General features: G+C 41.1%; 1 protein-coding gene across 3 annotated transcripts in view; it reads right to left on the minus strand.

Moving 5' to 3' along the window:
- CACNA1E (calcium voltage-gated channel subunit alpha1 E) overlaps nt 1-27,540 on the minus strand; it is a 313,280-nt gene that overhangs the window by 204,143 nt on the left and 81,597 nt on the right. For all 3 annotated transcript variants that reach the window (XM_047840446.1, XM_047840445.1, XM_047840444.1), the window contains exons 4-6: nt 16,101-16,204; nt 14,913-15,065; nt 13,532-13,713 (exon numbers count right to left, since the gene is read on the minus strand). In XM_047840446.1, coding sequence (XP_047696402.1) covers nt 13,532-13,713; nt 14,913-15,065; nt 16,101-16,204 — 439 coding nt within the window. The remainder of the gene's footprint in view (nt 1-13,531; nt 13,714-14,912; nt 15,066-16,100; nt 16,205-27,540) is intronic.

Here is a 27,540-nt window from a genome sequence, read left to right on the forward strand (position 1 = left end):
CTTAACAGAAAAGGAGACAGACTAACTTCTAACATCCATTTATCAATCCCTCTGTGGGTAAGACAACTCACAGGTGAACAAACACTAGTAGCAGATTCCAAGTGTCATCTGTATTATGGGTCCCAGACACCTGCAAGAACACAGGAAGAGGATAGTGCAGATGGGGTGGGGGGACAAATAAACAAACAATATATTCCAGAGCATGACTGATCCTGGATACAGGAGTCTACAAATTTTATCAACTATATCTGTAATCCTAGGTCAGCTAGTGAACCTTACCATTCTAGCACCACCCAATGATGGCAGGCTCCTTCCTGCCTGCTCTTTGTCAAACGAGTTTTGAGTATGTTCTGCTCCCAGGACACGTAGAGGAGGTAGTGAGAGACTAAAGCAAAGATGAGTAGACACATTCCCTAGTCTCATTGGTTATAGAACCAAAAACATTCTTTATAGATCCCATAAAATCAGAGAAACTTTAGGAAGCTAGAGAATGGCAGTTTTTCATCAACCTTGGATATGGCGTTATTCTTTCAATGTTATTGCTTGGGGAAGAAAGGATGGAAGGAAAGGAGAGGAGAGGAGAGAGGAGGAGAGGAGAGGGGAGGGGAGGGGAGGGGAGGGGAGGGGAGGGGAGGGGAGAGGGATGACGGGCCCCAAATGGAGTCACTTGTGCTAAGTCCCACATCAGCAAACAAGGCTTAACATCTAATCTAATTGTAGTTTCAACCTCTCCCAGCAATGTAACCTTTAACCAGTATTATCTGGAATTACCTGATCAGTATTAGTGAGGTAATCTGACTGATAGAGCCCTCCTTTTCCCCCAAAAGAAGGTGACTTTGCCTGAAACAGTCCATTATTTGTTAGAAACTTTTTTTTTCTACTCCCTTCTACCTATAAAAGCCTTCTCTTTTGCACAGCAATTTGGGGCTTCTTTCTGTTTATTAGATGGGATGCTGCCTGATTCATGAATCATTAAATAAAGCCAATTTGATCTTCAAATTTACTCAGCTGAATTTTGTTCTTTAACAGATTTGGTGGCAGTTATAGGCACTTCTGAGGGCTTTGGGGACAAGAAGAGACACAGGCATGATGCCTGCAAACCTATTTGAGCTCTTTGTCTTTCTCACCATTTCTGAGTGCTGTTGCTAAATGCCCCTTGGTTCTGAGCTCTGATAGCTTTGCATCAAGCTCCAGACCTAACTGGCTTTGAGTCATTTCCATGTTGGGAACTACTGGTAGTTCAGACTGCAGTACTCATTTAACTGGTGGAAACTCGCAGCCCTTGATTTTGTCCCAAGATCTACATGGGAATTGTTAGTGGCAGGTCACAACTCCCCACTTATGTGGAGCCCCAGCCCACAGACCCCATTTGTTGAAGTCTGCTGGTTCTGTCCCTTCCCCAGTCCTTTCATGGTAGGAATTGCTGGTGGTGTGCACAAGGCCTTCTCCTAGCCAACATGCAGTAACATCTCTTGGTTACTGCCACTATGTTAAGGTGCACATGTTCGTTTGTCTTATTTTGTGTAGGCCAACGCTATTGCTAATGGGAATCTTAGAAGCAGCTGCAAAATTGGTGGGCATACATAGAGCATTTAAAAGCTGTTGGAGTACTTACCACATAACCCCAAACTCCTGTTAGGATAAGCTGGTCATAGGACAGGTTAGATAGGCACAAGCCAACCTGCCAACCTCAAGAAAATTTCTGTGCAATGAGGTACACTGTGAAACATGGCACAATCCCCAATCCAGCAGTATATCCCATTTAGGGATTAATTTGTCTCCAATACAACCAAAGGCTTAGCTAAAAAATAAACAAATAATACAAATAGTATCCTTAAATTCCAAAGAGTTGAGTGTGTCACTTTCCAGCACACTAGCTTATTTTATGTCTACAAACTATGGTTCCAGAATAAAAATATCTACAAAAATAGCAAAATCTTACTAAACACCTAGAATTACAATGGCCATTATGGGGAATATTCCAATCAGACAAGATCATTCATTTCAGAAGTACACTTGAAAGTAAGGGTTCCAGGGGCGCCTGGGTGGCGCAGTCGGTTAAGCGTCCGACTTCAGCCAGGTCACGATCTCGCGGTCCGTGAGTTCGAGCCCCGCGTCAGGCTCTGGGCTGATGGCTCAGAGCCTGGAGCCTGTTTCCGATTCTGTGTCTCCGTCTCTCTCTGCCCCTCCCCCGTTCATGCTCTGTCTCTCTGTGTCCCAAAAATAAATAAACGTTGAAAAAAAAATTTTTTTAAAAATAAAAAAGAAAGTAAGGGTTCCTGAATTAAACAGACTGTAGACCTATTTTAATTGCTATGCAAAAGATTCCAAAGGCTTCTAGATTCTAAAATGGCTTCATTAAAAAAAAAATTTGTTGTATGGCCTCCTGGGTGATTCAGTTGGTTAAGCATTGGACTTCAGCTCGGGTCATGATCTTACCACTTGTGAGTTCAAGCCCCCATGTGGGGCTCTGTGCTGACAGCTCAGAGCCTGGAGCCTGCTTCAGATTCTGTGTCTCCAGCTCTCTCTGCCCCTCCCCTGCTCATGCTCTGTCTCTTTCTCTCTCTCTCAAAAATAAATAAACATTAAAAAAATGTGTTGCAAAGGCTAATGAAAAATTAGAGACAGGAGGTACCTAAAATGAGACATGCTCCCCTCTATCCTTCTTTACCTGAGTACTCACAGTCTAATTCCCCAACCAAATTACCTTTCCACTCTGAAGAGGCTACAAAACTGTAAACAAAGTCTGTCAAGTTAGTAGGCTCATAGATATCCTCATCTACTCTTGAAGGAGAGCCCCCATATGGCTCCCTCCCGGGATTGATGGGACTCTGAGGAATTTTCTGGTAAACTGCTGTTATTCTCTTAAATAGCAAGAGAATCTAAATTAAAGTTAATGAAAAATCTTGCCAAATTCTGCTAGATATGAAGGCTACAGAGGACATCCTAGGGAAACTGGCAGAAGCCAGCTAAGTGTAAAAATTCTTGCCAGAGTCAGCTCTCTCAGATCTGTTTGTAGGGCCCAGTTGAAAAAGGAGGATAAAATTTCACTTTGTCTCTTTCTTTCCAAATCTAGACTTATTGGTTATTCATCCTTTCTCTCCCAAGGATGACTGCCTCCTTGTCTTGTTCTGTGCCCTAAGAATTTGGCTTGGCTATCTGCCTACCTGAAACATGCAGACTGTCAGTTCCTTCTTTTGGCTATCTTTGGAGTAACTCTACATCTTGCGAAGATATTATCTTTTGTACTGTCTTTGAGGACACCTCTTGGGTCTATGAGGTTGTTTAATACTGCCAGAAGTTTTACTGTCCGCTGAAATCTGTAAGATATTTGAAATAAATTAGTAACTATGATCAGAAATCTGGCCCAGTTGGAAGCTAATACTCAGAGCCTAATAGCAATATTTTTAGACCTTGTCCCCTAAGTTATATGTACCCAGACGAAAGGAAAAAACATTCCAACACAAGTGAATGGGTATGTCAGTCCTCTGATAAGCAACCAACCTCACCTATTCATTTCAAAAGGCTTGTAGACATTGTACAATTCTGGCCTCGGGAAACAAAAATCTTTGGAGGAACTTAATTTTTTCCCTGTACCTTTGAGGTACAAGTGTCCTACCTGGTCTTCTTCAAGAACTCTTAGCTAGGCCATCTCTTTGAAATGCAAACATCAGGAAGGTAATTCTTACCAAAAGAAGAACAGAAAGGGGAAATGTTATTTTAAAATTTAGGCAAATAAAAATCTTAAGTGTCTTCTGCATAAATACTAATAAAAAGCATTAGCCATCTGAGCAGGTAATCTTAAATTATTCCATCTGCTAGAAAGGTATTTTGGATCCAACCTCTTCTATAACTACTTGACTCATGTCTAAAATTTTAAATGGAAGATATAAGGTCTTTTTGCATCCCTCCATTTATGTGTATCTACATATATGTGTTACACATGTATGATAATTTTCTATCTTGGGATGGTATTACCAAAAACATTTTGTAAAAGAGCTCTATTTGATTGGCCTAAAGAAAATTAAGTGCTTATATGAATCCCGTATTCATAAAATTCTCAGAATTATAATGAAAACTAACCAAATGTTTTTCAGGTTCCCATGATCTCAAATAATCTTTAGTAATTAAACGCTAGTTTGTTTGTTTAATTAAATAGACATGTCTTTAAAGTTACCAACATTAAAAATAATGCAGATATACAACTTTTATTCTACCTGGGTTTACTAGTCAAGCAAATTCATATTATTTCTGTTACAAAACTTGTCAGCAAGAAAAATAACTTGGTATGATGAAATTTTCATAAGTGAATTAAGAAGAAGTGAATTAAGAAGAAGTGAATTAAATAGATGTAAGTGGGATAAAAGTCTTAAGATGTTTTTAATAGTTTCCACAAATCTTTTTTGGTAACCTGAAACCTTAAGATTTAGCCAAGTTAAATTAAATTATGGATAGTCATTAAATATCTGGATCATTTCCAAATAAGATAAAATACTGAAATATTAATTACTGAATATAAGTTTATCCACTTTTGACTTCCTTTTACAGATGAACTAAAGATATTTGGTTCTATTAGTTTTGTGCCGTGCTGAAAAATTTACTATGAGAATGCCTGTGTTTCTAGAAATTATAAAAAAAGTATGTCTGCTAATCCACAAAATGCTAGGGTAAGAAACACCTCATAATTGTTTACTTCTTTATTCTTACTAAAAGGTAAGATTTTTTTTAATGTTTATTTATTTTTGAGAGAGAGAGAGAGAGAGAGAGAGAGCAAGAGAGCACAAACTGGGGAGGGGCAGAGAGAGAAGGAGACACAGAATCTGAAGCAGGCTCCAGGTTCTCAGCTGTCAGCACACAGACCCATGTGGGGCTTGAACCCATGAACCATGAGATCATGACGTGAGCTGAAGTCAAACGTCCAACTTACTGAGCCACCCAGGCGCCTCTACAAGGTAAGATTTTTGACGGTTAAAAATTCTAATATATGTAATTAAAGCCACTAAGGTTGGCAGAATAGGAATCTTTGGAAAGGAATTTTATGCATGGTCAGGACTGGCTAAGATTGGAATGCATTTAATTAAGTGAATGTGTTTTAATATCAAAAGTAAGCTGGTACGAAATTAGAATTTGGTTTTCTCTCTCTTAAAAGAACAAAGTTTTATTGGACTATGGGCCCGCTCTTGATAACATACTGTGAAAAGTTTCTCTTTTTAAGTAATCTGCCTGAACAGCAAAGATTTTGTGTCTTACCAAAATAATTTGCCATGCTTCATGTTATCTTTACAATATGTCAGGTCATTGATTACCTAAGAAAACTGAGTCTTCTCTATTTAAAAGCTAAGTTTTTTCCCCCCAACTACTTAATTTTCTGTAATTGCCTATAAAGTCTTTAAGTGTCACTATGATTAAATGTGTAACTAAGTATTGTTTCACAATGATATATAATCCAATTTGACTGTTTTAAAACCTTTGATATTTTTGACAAACTTCACAAAATTAAATCCTAAATGAAATTTGTTTTTTGTTTTGTTTTGTTTTGTTCTGTTTTTTACTTAGAACTATCTTTGGGATTTTTTAGAAGGTCCCTAGAACATCTGAAAAGATTGTTTTCTTATAAAAATGAGATGTTAAACTAATTAGGCTTATTTGATATGCTAAATTACATAGGAAGCACTGTCATAAAGAAGTAATACTAAGTCCTTATGCTGTATTTGTATAGGGAAATCTTATAAGTGTTCTAGAAATTGTATGAAATTCCTAGAAATCTGATATGTCCTGGTATATAACGTTATCAGTCATAATGTTAAATGTTAAAATGCTGTGTGTGATAGAAATAACCAAATTTCCTTCTTAATTTCATCATGACAAACTCTTATCAGACCTTTAACAATGGACACTTTTGTCATTTATAATAAGCATTTATTGTTTTACTTAGATGCTTTTGCAAAAATGTTCCACAAAGGTGTTTCATCTTCAAAGAGATCCATTGGAAGGACTTTGATTTGGCAAGCACAGGTTCTGATAACTTTAAGATAATAAAACTTAACTAGGTAAGAATTTCTATAACTAATGGAAAAACTGTATTCAAGCAGAATAAGTATTAAGTACATGGGACTGAATAAACCAAGGATAGTTTTTATTCTTTAGTTATAATAGTTTAATTATAATAGTTATGATTCTTTATTACTTTTTGTTTGAAACATTGCTGGTTCTTTAATGTTTTGTTTTTCTAGATATAAGAAAACCTTTTCTTAAGCTACCTATGGCTTACACAATTTGGTAAAGTATATCTTTGTAAACAAAGATGAAACATTTACTTTTTCTCCCTACCCAATTTGTCCAGAAATTGGAAACTCTCCATTATTTTTTCCATGGCAATATAATTAGTTATGTGCACAAGTTCAACAAGAATCCATTCTCTTTGTAAAAGGACATAATGGAAACACTGGTAGTATTCCCAAGGTTTTGATTAGAATGTCATATTTGAGAGAGATGTACAGACTCAGATATGACCACAGACCTTAAGTAACTACTTGGAAAAATCATCCTGATACTTTGCTTATAAGGTTCCTGGCAGCTTTACCAGGTTAATTAAGGAATGTCACTGCCTGGTAGACCCAGGAACATCAAGATCCTTTAAGGGACCTTGAGAAGAGAAGAATTTACCCAAACTATAGGTATTACAGGCAAAATCTATGGCAAGCCCTTGGCTTAGCTTCCTGGCCTCAGAGAATTTTAAGAATTCAGTCTGAGATTTCCTATGAAAAGTTCCAGCATAGCAGTCTTTTAAAAAGCTTATATAGTCAATAACTATTCTTGCTGCACTTATTAAATAATCAGGCCATGTTTAATGCAAACAAAGTAATATTACTATGATTATCTTTGGTTAGAAAACTAGGGGTAATTGTAGAGAGAAAAATTAGTCTGCACCTTTGTAGGTATGAGATTCTAGTCTTGTTAATTGTCTTTGAGGTTTTATTATATACCTATAAACTGGACTGGATCCTGAATTGTTCTAGTTTCCTCAAATATCTGGTTACAACTCTCCAAACTAATGTTTCCAATTAGTTCCCTTCTGATTTGGAATCACTATAAACAGAGACTGTCCTTGAATGTCCTTGAAAGGCATTATACTAGATCGTCCTTACTACCCAGCCAACCTTCAGGAATTTGTTTTTTTTTAATATAATTTATTGTCAAATTGGCTAACATACAGCGGGTAAAGTGTGCTCTTGGTTTTTGGGGTAGATTCCTGTGGTTCATCGCTTACATCAAACTTCAGGGATTTAAACCTTGAATATACACCTCACAGCTGAAGAAGGTCCACCTAACATCTGGTCCTGTACACCAGTTAGAGACCTCAAAATCAAATTGATGAGAAAGAGACCACCCAAGACGCTGGATCAAGACTTCATACTTTAACTAAACATGAAACTCTTCTTTTCTTTCTTTCCTTAGTTCTGGCGTTGGTCTTGAAAGATAATGCCATCATCTGTATCTCCTAGGCCATTGCTAAGAGAAGTGATCTTTCAGACAGCTAGAATTGTCATTGAAAACTCTAATGTGTCCATTAACAGTGCCACCTTAGTGGGAATGGTTTGTGCCCCCAAGAGAATTTATCTTTGTCTGTAGTGGTTATCATTCACAGCCTAAGAATGCCTAGATAGCTGGTATATAACTGGGCAATACCTTTTAGGCTATCTAACTGTGCCCCTACTTTTTCACTAATAGACTGTGCTACTTCATTGGTCAACTCCCCTGAATATACAAGATTGAGTTAGAAAAGACCTACCAGGAGGTGTTTTATGACTCAGGATTTGCTTCTTTTGTCAGCTTTCTACTTCCCTGGTTAGGAGTAAGTACAATGAGGCTCTGGTCAAGAAACTCTCCTTAACTCTTGAAAGTTAAGATTCTGCTGGTAAAGCAACAGCTGCCCAACAAAGGTCCTTAGACTCTCTAGCCAAAGTTTTTCTTGATAATAGGGCAGCCCTAGATTGTCTTAGCTGAGCAAGAAGGTGTCTGTGCTGTGGACAATACCACTTGCTGAACTAGACTAACACTTCTAGGAAAGTTGGAACTTAGCTATATAAGATCACTGAACTTGGCTTAAGAAAGTGACTCCTTCAACAGGGTATTTCTTTGATTTATTGGATTTTGATTGGTTTGAATCTTGGGGACCATCGCTCTAAAGTACACTCTAGACATTGGTAACTATCCTGCTTATATTAGTAGTAGTAGTCTCCCTGGCACACTATATTCTCTCAAAAGCTTTAGATGCAAATTCACAGCCATGAACCACCAAGCAAATAATCTCCCTAAGACCAGAAATGCCAGAAAAGGAACAAAGACAATGACTGAAGTCAAAACTGAAGTTTTGGCCTATAAATACCATTGAGATTCAGGGAAAAAAAATCAGGACCTGTGAATATCATATAGAGGACCAGTAAAAGCTATAAGAACTTCAGGGCAGCAGCTGCAAGTGGCACTAATGCTTTAAATTTTCATCACACCTTTCAGTTAATTCTGAATCACAATTCTGATCAAAAAGGGGGAATTGTTAAAGAAAAAGAGAGAGGAGGAGGAGGAGGAGGAAGAGAAGGAAGGAAGAAAGGAAAGGAAGGGAGGGAGGGAGGGAGGGAGGAAGGAAGGAAGGAAGGAAGGAAGGACGGACGGACCTCAAGTGGAGTCACTTGTGCTGAGCCCCACATCAGGAAATAAGGTTCATTATATAGTTTCAGCTTCTCCCAGGAATGTAATTTTTAACCAGTGTATCTAGAATTACCTGATCAGCACTAGTGAGGTAATCTGCCTGACACAGTCCCACCCTGCCCCCAAAGGAAGGTGACCTTGTCTGAAACGTTCCACTCTTTTTAGAAACTTCTGTTTTCAGCTCTCGTCTGCTTATAAAAGCCTTCCGTTTTGTACAGCTCCTGGGAGTTCCTTTCTATTTGCTAGATGGGATACTGCCTGATTCATGAATCATTGAATAAAGCCAACTTGATCTTCAAATTTACTCAGCTGAATTTTATTTTTTAGCATTGGGCATAACACACTTGAACAAAATCTACAGGCAAAAAGTGAATAACTGTTAACTATTTAACAAATATTGACTATGTGCATCTGGAAGCAGGCAACTTAAAACAGAGCCATAGGCTGTTATAGACCAAAGAACTGAGACACGAGAAAGACTCAGAAAGCATCCAGACTACAAGTTCCCTCTTCTTACAAAAAAACAGTAAAGTCTGTAAAAAATCTCTTCTCCCACAGCAGCACAGAGCACCTATTCAGTCATAACAGATACAGCTGGCATACCAGGAGAAAGGGCATGTCTCCAAGAAATTTGCACACCTGCATGAGTTTATCAACACCCAGTGAGAAGAGAAATAGCTCAAGCTATGGAAATATAGATGAAAAATAATGGACTTTAAGAACAGAGGTTTCAGTAACTGCAGACAGAGACTGGGAACCTCTGCAATATGTATATTAGTCCTGGTAACACAAACAGCAGACAAAACAAAACCAGATATATAACACAGAAATAAGACTCAGACCAGATCCATAGACAACCAGTTCTCAGGGCCACATCCAATCCAGGTGACCAATGTTGGAAGTTAATACAAGAGCCACAGTAGCATTTATAGAATGAACTCCACTGATCAGAGAGAAAATATACTGTACTGAAGAATACCTATCCAGGTTAGGAGAAATAAAATGAATTAAACTAGTAAGAATAGGGGAGGATTTGCAAGTTGAGGAGACCTTCACAGAGACAGTCAAAACAGGAAGAAGCAGCCAGCAGGATTGTAGACTGCTTTGCATTCTTTCTACCACAAGAGGGAGGGAAGCCAAGAATACAGTTGGAGTTTGACCAAGCAGAGTTGAAATTTTGGTAGACTAAATTGAGCAAGCATGACACCAAGTTGCCCTGACAAGAAGAACCCTCCCAGCCCCTTACAAAAATGTATTATCATGAGAAAAGCTATATGCAAATGAAGTTAAAAGTAACCAGCAGCAGAGTACACAAGGTCATAGGAGGCATTGGGGAAGAGTCTGTGTAGCAGAAAAGGGATGCAAACAGGATGAAACACTTAAATTGTATCTAAAACGGCTAACCTAGGTCCATATGCTTGAGAGAACTTCTGTGTACCGTGTAAATCTGAAGGTTCTAATAACTGGTTTGAGCATAACTGGCGCCAGTATATCTTACATATTTGTTGCCATCATGGAATAGAAGAGGTGCTGGACAGGGAAATAGGAGCCCCCCTGTTCCTTGTGGCCTAAGTGAGAAAATCCACCAATGGGGTGAATTGAACCTTCCCAGAATGAGTGGCAGGAAAAGGAACCAACAGTTACATTTGCATCTTATTGGTGGTGGCGGTGATAATGGCAGAGAGAGATTTTCTACACACAGAAACCTATGTATATGTATTACCTATATTTATAATACTGAGTTTATTAGTTGTGCATGGTTAATTCCATTGTGTGCAACCACTGCTAATAGCTATGTAAAATTCTGTCATTACCAAGTCTTGAGTTAAAATAAAAAGAGGACAAATACTCAGGAAATGCTGAGTTGGCTATTTCTTGCAATTTTTTTCAGCCAACATCTTTCTTGGGCATCTCTCATCACACTTACAATGTATGGGAACACTGAAATGAATGATAAATGAATTAGGCTGTATTATTTATCTTCCTCTCTCCCTGACCCCCTGATCTCCTCTCCAAGCTGAATGGTTGGATTGGGATAAATTAAAAGCATGTGTGATGTAACTCCACTGTGTATGATGTAACTCTACCTCTCCCCAGCACCATGAAGAATGGACTACTCTGAACCTGCTCTTCCAGTAGCAGACAATGCTAACGCCAGGATGAGCATCCAGCTTCTGTAACAGAGTTCTGCCTGGGTCATTCTTCATGCCCCAGTTCCCTGCTCAACTGACGCCCAGCCTTTGCTGGCTCTTTCTTCCTAAGGAGCCAGACCTTGTCCTTGTTCCACTGGCTGAAAAATGGGTGTCTTTTTTATCCAGTTTCTCCTGAATCAAGGTATAGTTACCCACCTATGACTATCACCTCTTCCTGTGGATTCCTGGCTCCCTGCCCCTAAATATAATGTTTTGGAAAGTAACTTCATTTCAAAGTGGACATACGTTCATTCTGCCCCATGAGCAGCAAGCTACTTTTGGAAATCAGCCCCACAACTCAACTAATTCCCTCAACCCTTGTTTTTCAGCCACAGGGGGTAGCAGGAGGTCAGTAAACTGAAATTCGGTGGCGACAAACTGGAAGTCAGAGGGAGTGTGAGTCTGTGGTCCTGGGAGCCCGTGTAATGAAAGGTTTCAGAGAATTAGCATCTTGACCTCTTTTCCTCCCTGCTTCCTCACTGGACCAAAACTAGAGAAGAGGGCAAGATCATTGTCTCTGTGTGACCTCCACACCTGTGTTATACAGGTAACTGGAGACAAATGGGAATTTAAAGAGAGCACCATGAAAGCAAGCATCATAGCACCCTTTTTCCCTCCACATTTCCCTAGTACCTAGTGCAGTGCTTGGCATATAGTAGACGCTCACTTAATTATTTGTTGAATGAATGAATGAACAAAGGATCTAATGCAAATGACTGGTCATTCTTCAGCTGTGTTCATACTTGTCTCAGCACTATTTGAGACCTGGCTCAGGAGGACCAACGGATCACACCTGTATGTTCAAATGCAACACTTCTCCTTCTAGGCTTTCAATGCATTTATCACATCACTTAGGTGAGTCTACACATATAATTGAAATGCATCACTCCCAGAGCCCCAAAATGACACCAGCCACTGTGGGGCCAGTGCAGAGATGCCTGGCTAATCTGAGTGACATGGCCTAAAGACATCCTTCATATCTCAAATAGGGAACAACTATACTCATCAGTCTCTTCTCCCTTCCCTCCCTCCTGCTACCCCCCACAACTGGTGAGAATTTCAGAATGTCCTCAAGGTGTTTCTAGGTCACAAATAACCCTTAGGCTTGCTGGGCATAAGCTTGTCTTTGGGACTTCTTCACTGCCCTTTAGAGCTTTAGCATAACAGCCTGTGGCTCTATTCTGTAAACCTCAGGCCTGAATTGCTCACCTGCATGGAAATGGATCTAGGTTGGTAAACATTTACTAAACACCCACTACAGGCCTTACACAAATCCTGGCTCTTCGGGCATTACAATCTGGTTGAGTCTCTCCTGGGACATAGCACTTCCTTTCCCTCCAGTGTGGATTATATCTAGAGATCCACAAAAGTGAAACCAAAGACAAAGCACAAAAACAAAAGCAAAGGGTGTTTTTGTGTAAACTATACCGTGCCCTACACAGTAAGTTTTATACAGATGGAATCAGGTTAAAAGGAAACAGAGGGCACCTTAGGGTAAAGGCAGCCTGTGAAAGTAGAGATAAGAGGCATGATCATTCCAAAGTACCTGCTTCAGGGTGGGCTGGCTGGATTCATATGAGAGTACAGACCTTGTAAGCACCTGTACAAAGGCAACCTACCCAAACTGTTTTGCCCACTTAGGTTCCCTTTGCATCAAGGCACACACCTCCCCGACCCCTGTCATTTTAGAACTTGAACTTTGCCCATGCCTTTCATAACTTGTTAAAATAGGACTCTGAGAGGCAGAAGATACTTCAGTGGTCACCCTGTCTAACTTGTGTCCCATGCAGGAGTACCTTGCCATCCCTGACAGGCAGTTAGGCAGCTTTGTCTTATGCACTAACTCAGAACCTTCCAAACATACCCGATCATATGAATCACTAGAATCACTTGTAAAAAGTATAGCCCACTAACGATTCAAAACTACACAAGATCAACACCTGCATAAAAGGGCCCGTGAACCTGAATTTTTAACAAGCATCCCCAGTGAGTCTTACAATTAAGCATGTTTCTTATGTGCATATAATGCAGTGGTTCTTGACAGTAGCTGCATATTACAATCAGCTAGGAAGTTTAAAAAAAAAAAAATCAATGATGGGCCTTTACCCCTAGCCATTCCTACTTAATTTGTCTGGAGTGAAGCCCAGAAGGTATAAATTTTTAAAGCTCCTAGCTGATTCTAATCTGCAGCCAGGGTTGAGAACTACCGTAATATCTTTCCAACCTGATGGTAAACTCTTTGAAGCAACCAAGAAATCTATACCTTTTGGTACTCCTCACTGAACCCCACCACCATGTTGAACCTGTAGTAAAACATACTCTATCACTGCTAAGTTGATCTGATATAACTAGCTTTGTTCACCCATCCAATGGGATGTAGCTTCCTAACTCTGCTGAGAAACTGTATACTTCCACTCAGCAAGAGGCCAGACAACAGGATACGAAGTGCTATGACTTCTCACAGTTGAGTCCAGCCCCACCATCCCCACCGCCCCCACGCACACAAACTGACATATACACAGACATATCCCCAGCCTTCCCTTTCCCCAGACTAACCAGTCCAAATAATGCCAGAAGCCTCATTCTAGGGCTCTTCCCTCTGGATCCAGCCCCCTGCCAGCTCTACTCACATTGTACAGCACGGTGGTCCATCCTTCCATGGTGATGCATTGGAAGACAGTCAGCACAGCAAAAAGGATGTTATCAAACTGGGTGATCCCATCGTTGGGGCCAATCCAGTCCTTGCATTCATAACCAGCTGGGCAGCCCTGCACACCACATGGGTGAGGAGGGTCAAATCCTTCTAGAATGCCTGCAGACACATTCAGAGGGTAGGGGATAAACCACATATTTTAGCATGACCTGGAAATGACCCTCAGGAAGCCACAAACACTCAATTCTATTTCTTTGTCTCGGACTCCCACCTCTGGCTTCTTTATACCTCACAGCTTACATACTGTGTGTTCATCCCAGTGCTTCCCAGCTTCCTCTGAGGCCACATGGCCTTCACTTTCTTCAGGCTACATCCTCTACCCTTGCCTGAGTACCACAGGCATGGACAGACTGGATCACATAGAACAATCTGAGGTGAAGGCAGAATCTTCCTGATTTTCCAACTTCAGACTCAGTACAGACCCTGAGTTCTTCTCGGGTTTCTTGGGGACAATTATAAACTAAGTCCCTTCAGTGGGTCTCAACTCCTTGTTTTTCTGGCCTAAGTTCCTGGTCTTGAATAAGAAAAAAACAAAACAAAACAAAACAAAACTCCCAAGGTAGAAGGTGTCCTTTGAAGATTTAAAAACAAAACAAAACAAAACAAAAACTAAAAACCAAAACCAACCAACCAAACAAACAAAAAAATCCACATGATACTAAATTGGGCTTCTTCAACCTCTCCCTGACCCCCTTTCCTGCTAGGGTATTCTACTGGACTTGAAAAGAACAAATAAGATGCAAAGAGGTACGGATTTGAGGTCTGTGAACCCTGCAAATTTCACAAGCACCCCTGGCAAGTCACACTCAGAGCTCTCTCAGCTTTTCCACACTGTGTGTGGGTCACAGCAGGGAAGGAGGAAGGTCATGAGGTGGATCATGGAGGGAAAATGTCTCCACAGACCTAGAGAGACCCAAGTCTGACTCTGGGCTCCAAGGCCCACCTGGCCTGTGGGCCAAAGAGGCTATTGTACAAAGGGTATTTCTTCAGACAGGTGGTTTTTGACAGTCAGTCTGATAGCCTTCTACCATGGGATGGGGGAACTGAAACCTCCTGTTTGAAATCCTCTGACTGCAAACTTAAGAGGTCATTTGCTGTGCAATATCAGTGTCCTCTGGGGATCCTTAGTCTAGGCTGCTTGTGCCTCAAAAAGCTGCTGACTAGGAAGTTTGTGATTCTAATCCCAGGGCTGGGATAGAATATACTTTTCCACTCAGTCCCCCAATGACCTGAAATTACTCCAATGACCAGAGGGGAGAGGAAGGAAAGAAGGAGAAGGCAGGGAACAACAATCCTACCTGAACTGTTCGTGAAACATGCCCGGTGCAACTTCCCACTGTAGAACTCCAAGCCAATGATGGCAAACATCAAGATGGCAAAGAAGAGCAGAAGGCCAATTTGCAGAAGAGGCACCATGGCCTTCATGATGGACTTCAACACAATCTGTAGGCCTAGAAGGAAAGGAAGAGAATGACAAATGGAGCCTCCTCGAGCACCACGTGATATAGGAGGCTCCCTTTACTCTCTTCTAGGAGGAGAGGGGCAAGTCTTTGAGGGAAAAGAACCACTGGTCCTAAGACAATGAAGACAATTTGCAAAGGGACAACCAGAGCAAGTTGAGCCGAAGACTGCCATCACTACTTCCCCTGGAATCAATTCCATGTTCCTTCTCACCATTCCCTGATCCTTTACATGCCTGTTACTCCTCCCTTATTTGTTTCCCCCATGTTCTTTCTGCTTATCTCTTATAAACTTATTAGAACGTGCTTCTTTCCTAAAGGAAATTAAGCCTGGCCTTGCTAGGCTCTAAATCTTATGAGAGCAAAGACAAAGTTTACCTCCCCCACTACTCTACCTGAAACCTGGCTTTCCATCCACTGTTTTAGGATAACAATTAGTACAATCACTATTCACAAAATACCATATACTTTGACCCAGAAGTTGTACTTCTAAGATCCTAGCCTAAGAAAATAATACCTCAAATAATAATTTGAATAAGATTTAAGAAAAGAGATGTATGTCACTGCGCTATTTCTAGTGGGGGGAAAATGAAAATAATCTAATGTCCAGTAGAAATGACTAAATAAGTCATCTTGTATAAGATGGGCTATAGTACAGACTTTTTAAAATATATTTTTGAGGAATTTTTAGTGTCAGGAAAAGCAAATGCTTATATGATAGGATCCAAAAGTATACACACAGTATGATCACAATTATGTTAAAAATGCACAGGAAAAAATGAATTAAAAAATAGGATAATGAGGGTGTTTCCTTTTCATTTTACATATATTTTTTTACTTTGAAAATTTTCTCCAAAGATCTTCCACTATCTTTAAATTCTGGAAAAAAAGTTGCTAAGTTTTAGAGTGAAATGTTTTGCCAGATTGCTGCATCCCCATTCTTTTTTACCACTGGAGAAATAGCTTCCTGTTTATCATTTCAGGAAAGCCATTAACAGAGGAGAAGGAAGAAAGGCAAGTGCTCACTAGGTATCCCTGACACGAGCTTCAGGGGCCTCAGGACACGCACAGCCCGAAGGGTCCTCAGGTCCACATGTGTGTTGAAGTGGGTTCCTGCTGTAGCCAGGATGCTGCAGATGGAAACAAAGAAGGTCAAGGTTATCACCGTCTGGCTTTCTCCTCCTGTTCCATGGGGGAAGCTGGGTTGAAGAAGGATCAGCCTGGAAAGTACACAGAGCTGATGCCAGCTGCGTGTGGGTGCACCTGAACTGGGGTGAATCATCAGTGGTTCCGACTGAAATTATATTTAGCCACATCTGGGTTTTACTTTGCAAAGAGGGAAAACTCGTCATTACATCAGAATCCTGGTTCCCAATCATGAGTAAAATACAAGCTCTCTAGCATCTATCCCATTCCTGCCTCCAAACTTTGCCCCCTCCTCTCCTCTCTATCCCTCACCAACCTCCTTTCTCCCTTTCCAAACTCCTGAGGCCCCAGGATTTTTTATATCAGAATTCGTAGGTTCCCCTGTCTCCTGGCTACTTCAGGGAATTTCCCTGGATCAGCTGCAGTAAAGGAGTAACTCACTCTTGTTCACTTTGGCAATCAAGAGTTTTTACCAAACAAATCAATCACACTGATGCTATAACTATGAGTGTTCTATAGCTATAATGTGCAAACTGGATATTACGTCCAACACAAATATTAATAATACTATTTTTGCAACTTTGTCTAATTTTAGTCTTCTTTCTGTGGAATAGTACCTGTCTTCCCTCCCAACCTCTCCATGACAATTTCAGCTGTCTGGAGCCATGGGCAAATAAGTCACTCAGAAAACTGAGTTTTCTACATAGTCAAAGGGTGGCAGGAAGAGTTTATGTCATTTAATTATTTTTGGATGAAATATTTCCTTCAATACTTGAAATCTAACTTGAATGAAAGGTTTATGCTGTACACCTCTAGAAAGCAGCTAGAGTATCGATGGGTACAAATGACACAGATCCAAGACTCTACAATTGTGAGCAATAACTTTGAAACAAGCCATGCTGCCCAAGAACAGGGGGACTGTTCATGTGGTAGTACACTTCCCAACATTAAACGTACTCAAACACAGACTGTAGAACTTTCTATTAGGAAGTTAAAAATGTTCCAACATTGGTTGAAGGTTATCTAAAAAACCAGTAGAGATTTCTCTCAACTTTAAGACTATAATCCTACATTAACCCAACCTCAAGATAAGAACCAGAAAGAAACTCTACTTGCATAAAAGATCTCAGGAGCTAGGCAAGCTTCTCAGGTCTTCTCTACCTCTCCTGACCCAAACTTCCATACTGCCCTCTGAAAAAAAGGGATTTAGAGGAGCCACATCTCTGATGCTGCTTTTGACTCTATCTGCCAATGCCAAAGAGAGAAATTAGGGAGGGAAGTGATATTATTTCCAATAAGTAGGGAAAACCTGAAGAGAAAAGAGAGCAGAAGAAATGTGGAAAATGGGACTGAAAAATAAAACAGGCAAAGAAGCAAATAAAGGCAAGAGGAGACAGACAAACCTCAAGGCTAAGCATAGTGATAGAGAACCAGAACCCCAGGAAAATGGGATCATTGTTCTGCTGAATCCACTAACAGAGGAAGAAGCACCATACTCTGAGTCTTCTGAGGTGCATTGCACATGGGAGACAGCTCTCCCTATGGTTTGCTCTGTCTTACAAACGCGGTGGGAAGAATCCGCCCTGTTCAGAAACCAGAGTTTTGTTTCCAAGGATACCCAGATACACACGAGATGCTCTTTCATATCATAAGAAAGAGCTACTGAAAAGGAAAATTTCCTCCCCAACCCTGAGCTGAAGGAGGTGTATTTCAGAACATGGAGGTAGAGTCCAAAAGACAAAATTAAAAAGCAAGAAGGCACAAGTGTAGAGAGAAATAAAACTGGTAGAGGGGAGGGAGGATAAGAGGACAGGGAAGTGAATGGTGAAAGGAAACAGGGACATGAAAACAGGAAGGAAATAAGAAGAAATAAAAGCTTGTGGAGAAGCAAATGTCAGAGAAATAAGAATTCTCATGTGGGAAAGAAAATAACAGTGAAGCTAATTTGAAAGAGAGAGAGGCAAAAATATGGCATTTGTTGCCAGAGGCTTGAGTAGTGACCCACAAGACACATCCACGCTCTTTTCACCAAGTGTAGCCCTCAGCTGAACAAACCTGCCCCCCAAGTCATCTATGCTGCCCCAAACTTTAGCCAGGACTGTGCTGCCTGGGGCCCATGCTCCCCCCAGCCCTTGGAATTTTCTTTTCCTTCATCCTACCCTTTGACCTTGGGTTCTGTCTTAGCCTCCTCATAAACTAGGTCTTTAGCTCATGCCCATTGGCCAATGGCTGCTTCCTAGTGTTCACATCATGTTTGAGGGTAGGAGTTCCTGTCCACCTGCTAGAAGTAGGGGCAATGGAATTCTTAGGGGGTAAAGATAATTGAGGAAAAAGTCCCCATAGAATTCTGTGTCCACTGCCATCACTGTCCTTACCACATCTTAGAGAAATTCTCTGTTTTCTCTGGTTTCTCATCTGTCTCTCCCACAAGATCCAAAACACCTCAAGTGGAGGCACTGTCCTCCCCATCTCTATCCCCACACCTAGCCCAGGGTCTGGAAAGTTAAAAGGTGCTCAATGAATACTTGATGGATTGAACTGCACTGATGAAGGTAGTAAATGTGTTGAAGCAGAAACCAAAAGGAAAGAAGTACCAGAGAAACCCTAGACTTTACCAATGATAACGGCAGGTGGCAAGCCAGGATGCTGTTCCAACACATGCCTGTTGGAGCACATGTACCAGAAATCTGTCCCTGAGCATTTTAGAGTCTAATAAGGATCTTCCAATATAGTTTAGGACTCCTGCTCTCAAGGAGATCCCACAGGACAGGATCTGCTCAGGAAGAGAGTTAGAGAGGGAAGGAAGAAGACTCAAAATGTAAAGACCTGCCCTTCAGCAAAGCCTCAGTGCTAAAGTCTATACGCTCGGCAAAACTCTGGGCCTCAGATGTACGCAGGAGGTTCAGGGCAAGTCCACAGTAGGAAACGGCCCAGGTCCTCAGTCTGGTGGAAGTGGACAGACACAGAAATGAAATAATTATAATTCACCATGAAGAGTGTCATAACAGAGATGTTTACAAAGTGTTCCAAGAATGGGAACACTGCAGGAACACACATAGGGCTCACTATCTACTAGCATCTTTCACATACGTTATCTCATTAAATTCTCAAACATACCCTGATATTACTACTGTTTCCACTTCATAGAAGAGGAAATCGGGACTTCGAAAAAATTATGCTAGTAAATGGCAAGACTAGGCATTAAGGTCCTTTCTCTTCTGATATCAAAGCCAAGCCTTTCCCCACTCTGCCATTATGCCATGCAATGTCTTCTCAGTACTGCACAGCTCCACTGTTCTTTAGTCCAGTACATTGCTAAAAATACCAAGGTCACAATACTTAGTCTCCCAACAAGCCAGTGAGCTCGGTTCCCTTTATCCCCAAACCACAAATTACTAATTCCCACAGACTTGTCACTGACACCTCTCCGGACGAGCAGGTCAGACAGAGGCTCCTTGCACCTGAGGTGACAATGGCTATAATATCCACGTATACACACATGAAGAGACAGTTGTGCCACAGAATCAGAGTGAGGCCGCTGCGCAAAACTCTAATTCTGAGTTAATAAAAGCCTAAGCTCTGCAATCCCATGCAGCATATGCGAGTACTCTTCAGAAACAGCGGCTGTGTTTTCCATTTCTTTTGTCACTATGAGCACAGCGTCTGGGTGGAGAGCTCTGTACATAGAGGGGTGCTTAGTGACTACCCCCAAAGCAGAGGACAGACACAAACCTCTGACTACGACCAGGACAGATGCAGGATTCTGCACACTATAAATGTTCAAAAACTGTTTCCTAGCGGATGTCATGGTTCAGACCTACCTCTAATGCTTTCGCTCTTAGCTGTCAGCAAGTAAGAAGAGTCTAGAGCCTGATATGATCCTGAGGGTCTTGTGTGCCCATTACAGCAGGGGCAGAAGATGGAACGAATGCTCTGAGCAATCACAACCAAATGACCTCTCCCCGAGTCAATTACGCAAAGAATTCTCCCACCCTGGAGTCCCTTTGACCTTGGGTTCTGCCTTAGCCTCTTCATCAACCCAGGTCTAACAGTCTCTTTTCACACTTCCATGGCTAAAAATTCCCTGAAGCATTATGCAAATATTACACTAAAAAATTATCCGTTGCTTATCTGCAATTCAAATTTAACTGGGCATCCTGTATTTTTATTTGCTAAATCTGGCAACTCTATTCAAGGGATGACCAGGTAAATAGCTTCCCTCCCAGTTGTTGCACTAGCCTTAAACAAGTGTGTAAGTTCTCTTTTGAAGAGGAGATACAAACCAGGGGTCTCCTACCCTTAGGCCCAAAAGTTCCTCCTGAACTCCCAAAATTACTTCTTTGCTTCCGCCCATATAAATCCCAAGGGAGAAGTTCATTAGCCTTCGAAAGGCAAATTGTTCATCAGCATCTGTGCAAAAAGGCTGACTAATACTAGCAAAAGGTATTAGGTGCTTAACCAGCCCACATTATAAGAAACCAAGAGGAGACAGGGAGGGACCTAATTCAAGTTGGATTCCCAACACAGTTTGAGCCAGGATATCATTTCCATGGGTAATCCACCAAAATGAGTTGTTGTGACCACTTAGAAGTGTTTCAGAGGTGACTGGCTCCTTCTTCTCTTCTACAATTTTACCTCCAACGAGGCACCAAAGTCTAACATATCCTTCCTTTAACACATCTCTTGGATTCACCTCTTATTCTCCCACCTCTTTCTTGCCTGGAATGCCCACCCCCTTGCCTTGTCTCCCTGCCTAAATAATATGATCCAGACTTCAGAGCCAGATGGCATCCTAACTCCTCCTTGGAAAAGATCTACAGGCAAAAGAGAGTTGAACTAGGATGATGAGGAAGTGGTAAAGCACATGCTCTCCAGTCATACTGGCTGGTTTCAAATGCCTGTTCCCTCACACAGCTGTCTTGCCTTATGCAACTGCCTCTCTGAGCTATAGTGTTATTATCTGTAAAATGGGGACAATATTTTCCTAAGAGGGTTGATGTAAGGATTAAAAAAGATAAGATGCTTATAAACTTCTTCACATAGCACTGACTTAAAAAGATATCAGGAGCGGCGCCTGGGTGGCGCAGTTGGGTAAGCGTCCGACTTCAGCCAGGTCACGATCTCGCGGTCCGTGAGTTCGAGCCCTGCGTCAGGCTCTGGGCTGATGGCTCGGAGCCTGGAGCCTGTTTCCGATTCTGTGTCTCCCTCTCTCTCTGCCCCTCCCCCATTCATGCTCTGTCTCTCTCTGTCCCAAAAATAAATAAACGTTGGAAAAAAAAATTAAAAAAAAAAAAAAAGATATCAGGAGCCCACAGAATTGAAGGGATACTGGAAGACCAGGCGGGAAAAATAAGAAAGCAGAAATCTTGGTGTGGTAGGCTGAAAAACAGATTCAAAGATATCCATATCCTAAACCCTGGAAGCTGTGAATGTTACCTAATATGGCAAAAGTGATGTTGCAGAGGTGATTAAGAATCTTGAGATGGGAAGATTTTTCTGGATTATCTGCGTAGGCCCTAAATGCAATCACAAGTGCCCTTATAAGAGGCAGGCACAGGAAGATCTGGCTAGAAAGAAGGTTGCAATGTAGTGACTGAAGCATGGTGCTATGCTGCTGGCTTTGGAGATGGAGGAAACATGAAAGGAACCCAGCCCTAGAAGCCAGGGAAGGTAAAGAAATGTCTTCCTTCCTAAAGGCTCAGGTGAGAGTACAGTCCTATGTACTGTACCTGATGCAGCCCAGGTAAACTGATTTTAGAGTTCTGACCTCTAGAACTGTAAGAGAATACATCTGCTTTAAGCCACCAAGTTTGTGGCAATTTGTTACAGCAGGAATAAAAAACTTAGACACTTGGCAAAGGTCAGAGACTCCAGGAAGTCTGATTCTTAGGCCACTGTGGATATTGCTAGACACATCATCACCAACCGTACCAATATCATAACGTCAACAGCTTAAAAGTCGTAGGGGGAAAACCATGTGGTCGAGCTTAAGTCACATGTCCCCTTATATCCCATCTGGCTGCACTGGGACAGTCTTCTACTACTTCCAAAGTGGGCAAGACACCCACCAAGAGCACACACAATGAAAGATCCCCCCAAAAGGAAGACTGGAGGCCACGGGGGAAGTTGGACATGGGAAAGCTAAAACAACAACAGTGTTTACTAAGTCTGACTCATAGAAAGTACTTAATAAATAGGTGTCATGAAGGAAGACGAGAAAGAACATATCTGGGGTTTTGTTTGTTTTTTAATCTCTAAAATGAAGGAATCAACTAGAGGGACCTCTCAGATCCCTCCTGGCTCTAAGATTCTGACCCAAAACCTGTCCAGACGCTGCTACACTTCTCCAGCCCATGCAATCTCCCCTTTCTCTGAACATCTTGAAAGCAGTACAACATTTAACACCTGACTGCATACTGTTCTTAGGTCTTAGAACGAAAGTCTGATTATTAATGATAATTAGCTGGATTCTCATAACTCAGTTCAAAGCCATCTCCTTGATGGAAGAAAGTACCTTTCACATTTCCATCTACTATGGTCTCTTCTCTAACAATATTCAACAGCGGTGCCCAAGAAGTACCCTTGACTCAGGGATAAATGAGTGTTAATACATCCTCACTGGGGCAGATTGGATGGACTTGTCTGGAGCTGTGAATGAGCCCACAGGCAACTGTATAATTAGATATCCAAACTGAAGGAGATTTAACTACGTGTGCAAATAATGATGATCTATCAAAAATCTAAATTACCCCCAATGTTTGGCTCTCCATTTCTTTTAAATAAATTACCAAAAGTGTAATTTGATTTTGGAATCAATTTCTAAAGATTTTACTTCATTTTATCAAAAACAAAAAAGCCCCTGTGTGTTAAACTGTTCAATGGAGACAAGCTCCCCCCAAAATTCAACTTGACTAAAATACATTTGAGGGAAGAGGATGAGGCTGCGAAAGGGAAAACAGGTGACAGGTCTTACACAGTACATAGTCTCTGCAAGCTGCCCCCTGTTCCTCCCCAGACCCTATGCTAGGGCTCTTGGATCCCACTCAGGCTTAGCTCAATCCTAGAACCCAGAGCCCATCTACAATCAACTGATATTTACTGAATGTATGCCATGCAGTAGGCATTGGCATTATAACAGAGAACAAAATGGAGATGGTGGCTGTCCTCATGAAACTTAATGAAAAAGACATTAAATAGATCACAAGTTTAGTAAGTGGAAGGTCAAGAAAGGAAGGATTCACTATGGAAATGACATATGAACTCAAAGGTGAAGTATGAGTAGGCCAGAGGAAACAATGCGGGAAGAGCATCCAAGGTATATGAAAAGGCATGCGTAGAAGGGACGGAGGCACAAAGGAGATTGGCATACTTGAGAAATTCAAACAAGGGCCGGTGTGGCTGGAACTTAGTGATCCAGGAAAGAATGGAGACCAGAGAGGCAGGAGAGTATGAAAAATGTAAAATAAAGGAAACTTCATAGCCTATGTTAGAAATTGGACCAAGCCTGGCAGCGCTTAAAAGCTCCAGGTTACATTTGGTAATGGAACATCAGGTTACCCACCCTGCTACTCTGAGCTCCACAGAAGTCCCCTGATTGAACAAATGGTCTCTTACCCTATCCCCAAGCCCGAGCTCCAGTTGCTATGAATGACTGTCTACCTTGGTCACTGTGCCGGAATTAATGCCAACTTCTATTCCTATAGGCCCCTCCTGGAACAGCTGCTGCTGCCTGCCTCCTCTACAGTAATCTTTCCTAATAACAGAAATATCCTATAGTCACACCTGCTAGAAAGACTAGGTCCCTCTCTAGCCCAGAGACTGAATCTAGATTATCATAAGCAAATAATCCATTGTTCTGAATAGTGACTGATTTAGGAATGAAAGGCCTTTAAGGGAAAATATGCTGTACTGCTTCAATTCACCCATGTTCTTAGAACAAAAATAAAAGTGTACAGAGCAATGATTTTCAAACTTCTTTTGAACACAGCCTGCAGTACAAAATACATTTTACATCACAAGCCAGGGTGAATATATGTATGTATGTTTGTATGTATGTATGCAATATGTATGTATTATGTGTATATATAATATGTAATATATATATGTTATTGTATGTAAAATTACATAATGCTTCATAAAAAATACTCTTTCTGTGTATGATATATTCATATTTCCTCTTCAATTCTTCCTAGCTATCTTTTGTTTCACTCTGGTTGCAACCAATTAAATTGATGTCATGACTCTCTAATGGGGTTGACCTACATTTTGAAAAACCCAAATGTAGGGGCGCCTGGGTGGCGCAGTCGGTTAAGCGTCCGACTTCAGCCAGGTCACGATCTCGCGGTCCGTGAGTTTGAGCCCCGCGTCAGGCTCTGGGCTGATGGCTCGGAGCCTGGAGCCTGTTTCCGATTCTGTGTCTCCCTCTCTCTCTGCCCCTCCCCCGTTCATGCTCTGTCTCTCTCTGTCCCAAAAATAAATAAACGTTGAAAAAAAAAATTAAAAAAAAAAAAAAAGAAAAACCCAAATGTAGAGACTAGCTAATACACATGCTCATTCTTTTTTTTAAGGATCTAAATATTAAAATTTACTGAATTACTGTTGAGAGTACATGTTGAATTCAATAATTTTTTTCTTTTAATTTTTTTTTAATAATTTACATCCAAATTAGTTAGCATATAGTGCAACAATGATTTCAGGAGTAGATTCCTTAGTGCCCTTTACTCATTTAGCCCATCCTTCCATCCACAACCCCTCCAGTAACCCTCAGTTGGTTCTCCATATTTGTGAGTCTCTTATGTTTTGTCCCCCTCCCTGTTTTTATATTATTTTTGTTTCCCTTCCCTTATGTTCATCTGTTTTGTCTCCTAAAGTCCTCATATGAGTGAAGTCATATGATATTTGTCTTTCTCTGACTAATTTCACTTAGCATAATACCCTCCAGTTCCATCCACGTAGTTGTAAATGGGAAGATTTCATTCTTTTTGATTGCTGAGTAATACTCCATTGTATATACTTCCCACATCTTCTTTATCCGTTCATCCATCAATGGACATTTGGGCTCTTTCCATACTTTGGCTATTGTTGATAGTGCTGCTGTAAACATTGGGGTGCATTACACATGCTCATTCTAAGGAGACTGTTCTAAAGAGGACAAGATGGACCAACATGAACTGCTGCTTTAATAGCACCATGTAGCATCTTGGTGTTTTCCTAGAAATGATGAAATAGTTTGCCTTGAAAAGTTTTACTGTACTTTTCTAATAACTTCACACACAGTGGTCTAGGAGAGACCCTGTTCCCTCCTCTGTTACCAGAAATAGCAACAGCGTCTTGCTACCCTTCAGAATGGATAATCTCAAAGAGAGACCACTAACTCCAAAACTGTCACAAGGCAGCTATTTCTAGGGTTTGGTTGGTTGGTTGGCTATTATTTATTTATTAAGGCTTGGGCCCAAGTTGATTTATGACCAAAGTGGAACATGAACTTCCTTCTAAGATTCTAAGCAAGAAGTCATAGTATTTCTTGGGAGAATAAGAAGGACAATAGGGTCAAATTTCCCCTTTCCAAAAGAGAAAAGTCTATGCCATTTCCAGAAGAAATAAGTGGTTCTGTATTTAATAAAGGTAAGCCCCCCCCTTTCTGGAATTTAAAATGGGGCTCATAATTAAATTTCCTAAGAATCTTAGTGGATATGAAGTGGTCCGCAAATATGTCTTTTGATGAACAGAAAAGTCATGGCCTAAAAATTCTCCCATTCCTTTCCCACCAAAAGAAAGTTCAACAATCAAAGCATGTCACACCAAGAAGAGTTTGTATTGACATTTGAGACCAGATAATTCTTTGTTGTAGGAAGCTGTTCTGTGCATTGTAGGATGTTTAATAGCATCCTCCACCTCTAGCCACTAGATGCCAATAGCAACCCCTCCTCCAATCCCCCCCCCCCTCCAGGTTGTAACAACCAAAAATGTCTCTAGACATTGTTACATGTCCTTTGGGGGGACATCCCTGGTTGGAAACTACTGCTAAAGGAGAACCTCTCAGATAGTGATAGCTTTAGACTGAGCAATAGCCTTGGGCTCTTGGGTGGCTCAGTCCGTTGAGCATCTGGTCAGGTCATGATCTCATGGTCTGTGGGTTCGAGCCCCGCGTCGGACTCTGTGCCTACAGCTCGGAGCCTGGAGCCTGCTTCAGATTCTGTGTCTCCCTCTCTCTCTGCCCCTCCCCCACTCATGCTCTGTCTCTCTCTGTCTCAGAAATAAGTAAACACTAAAAAAATTTTTTAACTGAGCAATAGCCTGATTAAATGCAACGTGTGTGTTTCACAACCAGTCCTCATCCACTCTGGGAGAAGCACATAGCCCCTCAGGCAGAGAGGAAGATGTTGTCAGGGTGACCCCAAGCCACAAAGTCATAATTTTGATGAAAATGCAATGATGCCAACATTGATAAAAATACCCTCTGCCTTCTTCTTTAAACATCTCCTAGTAGTTACATGAAGCTTAACCCCAGTATATCTACCAAGGAAGCTGTAATCCAAAAGTTTCCCCCAAATCATTCAAGGTAAAGAACACAATAACATACAAAGGAGAGTTTTGTCTACTTAGCTTCAGTGTAATGGAAACAAAGGTCTAGTTCCTACCAATAGCCCTAGGTTTCTTCCCTTTTTTATGAGAAAGTCCCCGGTTATTCACTCAGATACCACAAGGAGAAATGCCAAGCAATGGGTAGAAACTCTATGAGTGTCATTCAGGTCCAGGTGATGATGATCATGATAAAAACATAAATACCTTGTTGTTTCATAGTTTACATAACCCTGTCTCATAAAGGTACCATTATCCTCCATTTTGTAAGTTTGAGAATTAAGGCTCAGAGAGAGAAACTGGCTGGCCCAAGATCACTGAGAGAGTAAATGGTCAAACTGAGACTCAAGCCCAGAAATTTAGATTCCAAATTTGGAGTGCTTTCAGTAGCTACAAAAGATAATGGCTAATAGCTAGAAATACATCCCAAAGGCACATATATTTGACAAATGTCTTCTCTAGGACAACCACAGAGCTACCTCTCTGCAGAGCCTTATGGTGGTGTCCTGTGATTGCAGGATCATATGAATGTTACCAAAACTGTACTTCAGAGAGCTGGCAAAGACGGAGAATTGCTGGAGAGGGAAATCCCATATTATAAGAACTCGCTAACATAAATACATGTTCTTTCAGTTGTTTTTCTAGTAGCGGTGAGGGATTTCTATTGATCCACCACCCACACACTTTCTCTCACCAGGTCTCCCTTAGGTCCAGGGACAAGCATTTGTGAGATGGCTAG

The sequence above is a fragment of the Prionailurus viverrinus genome, chromosome F1 (genome assembly GCF_022837055.1).
Source record: "Prionailurus viverrinus isolate Anna chromosome F1, UM_Priviv_1.0, whole genome shotgun sequence".
Taxonomy (NCBI): domain Eukaryota; kingdom Metazoa; phylum Chordata; class Mammalia; order Carnivora; family Felidae; genus Prionailurus; species Prionailurus viverrinus.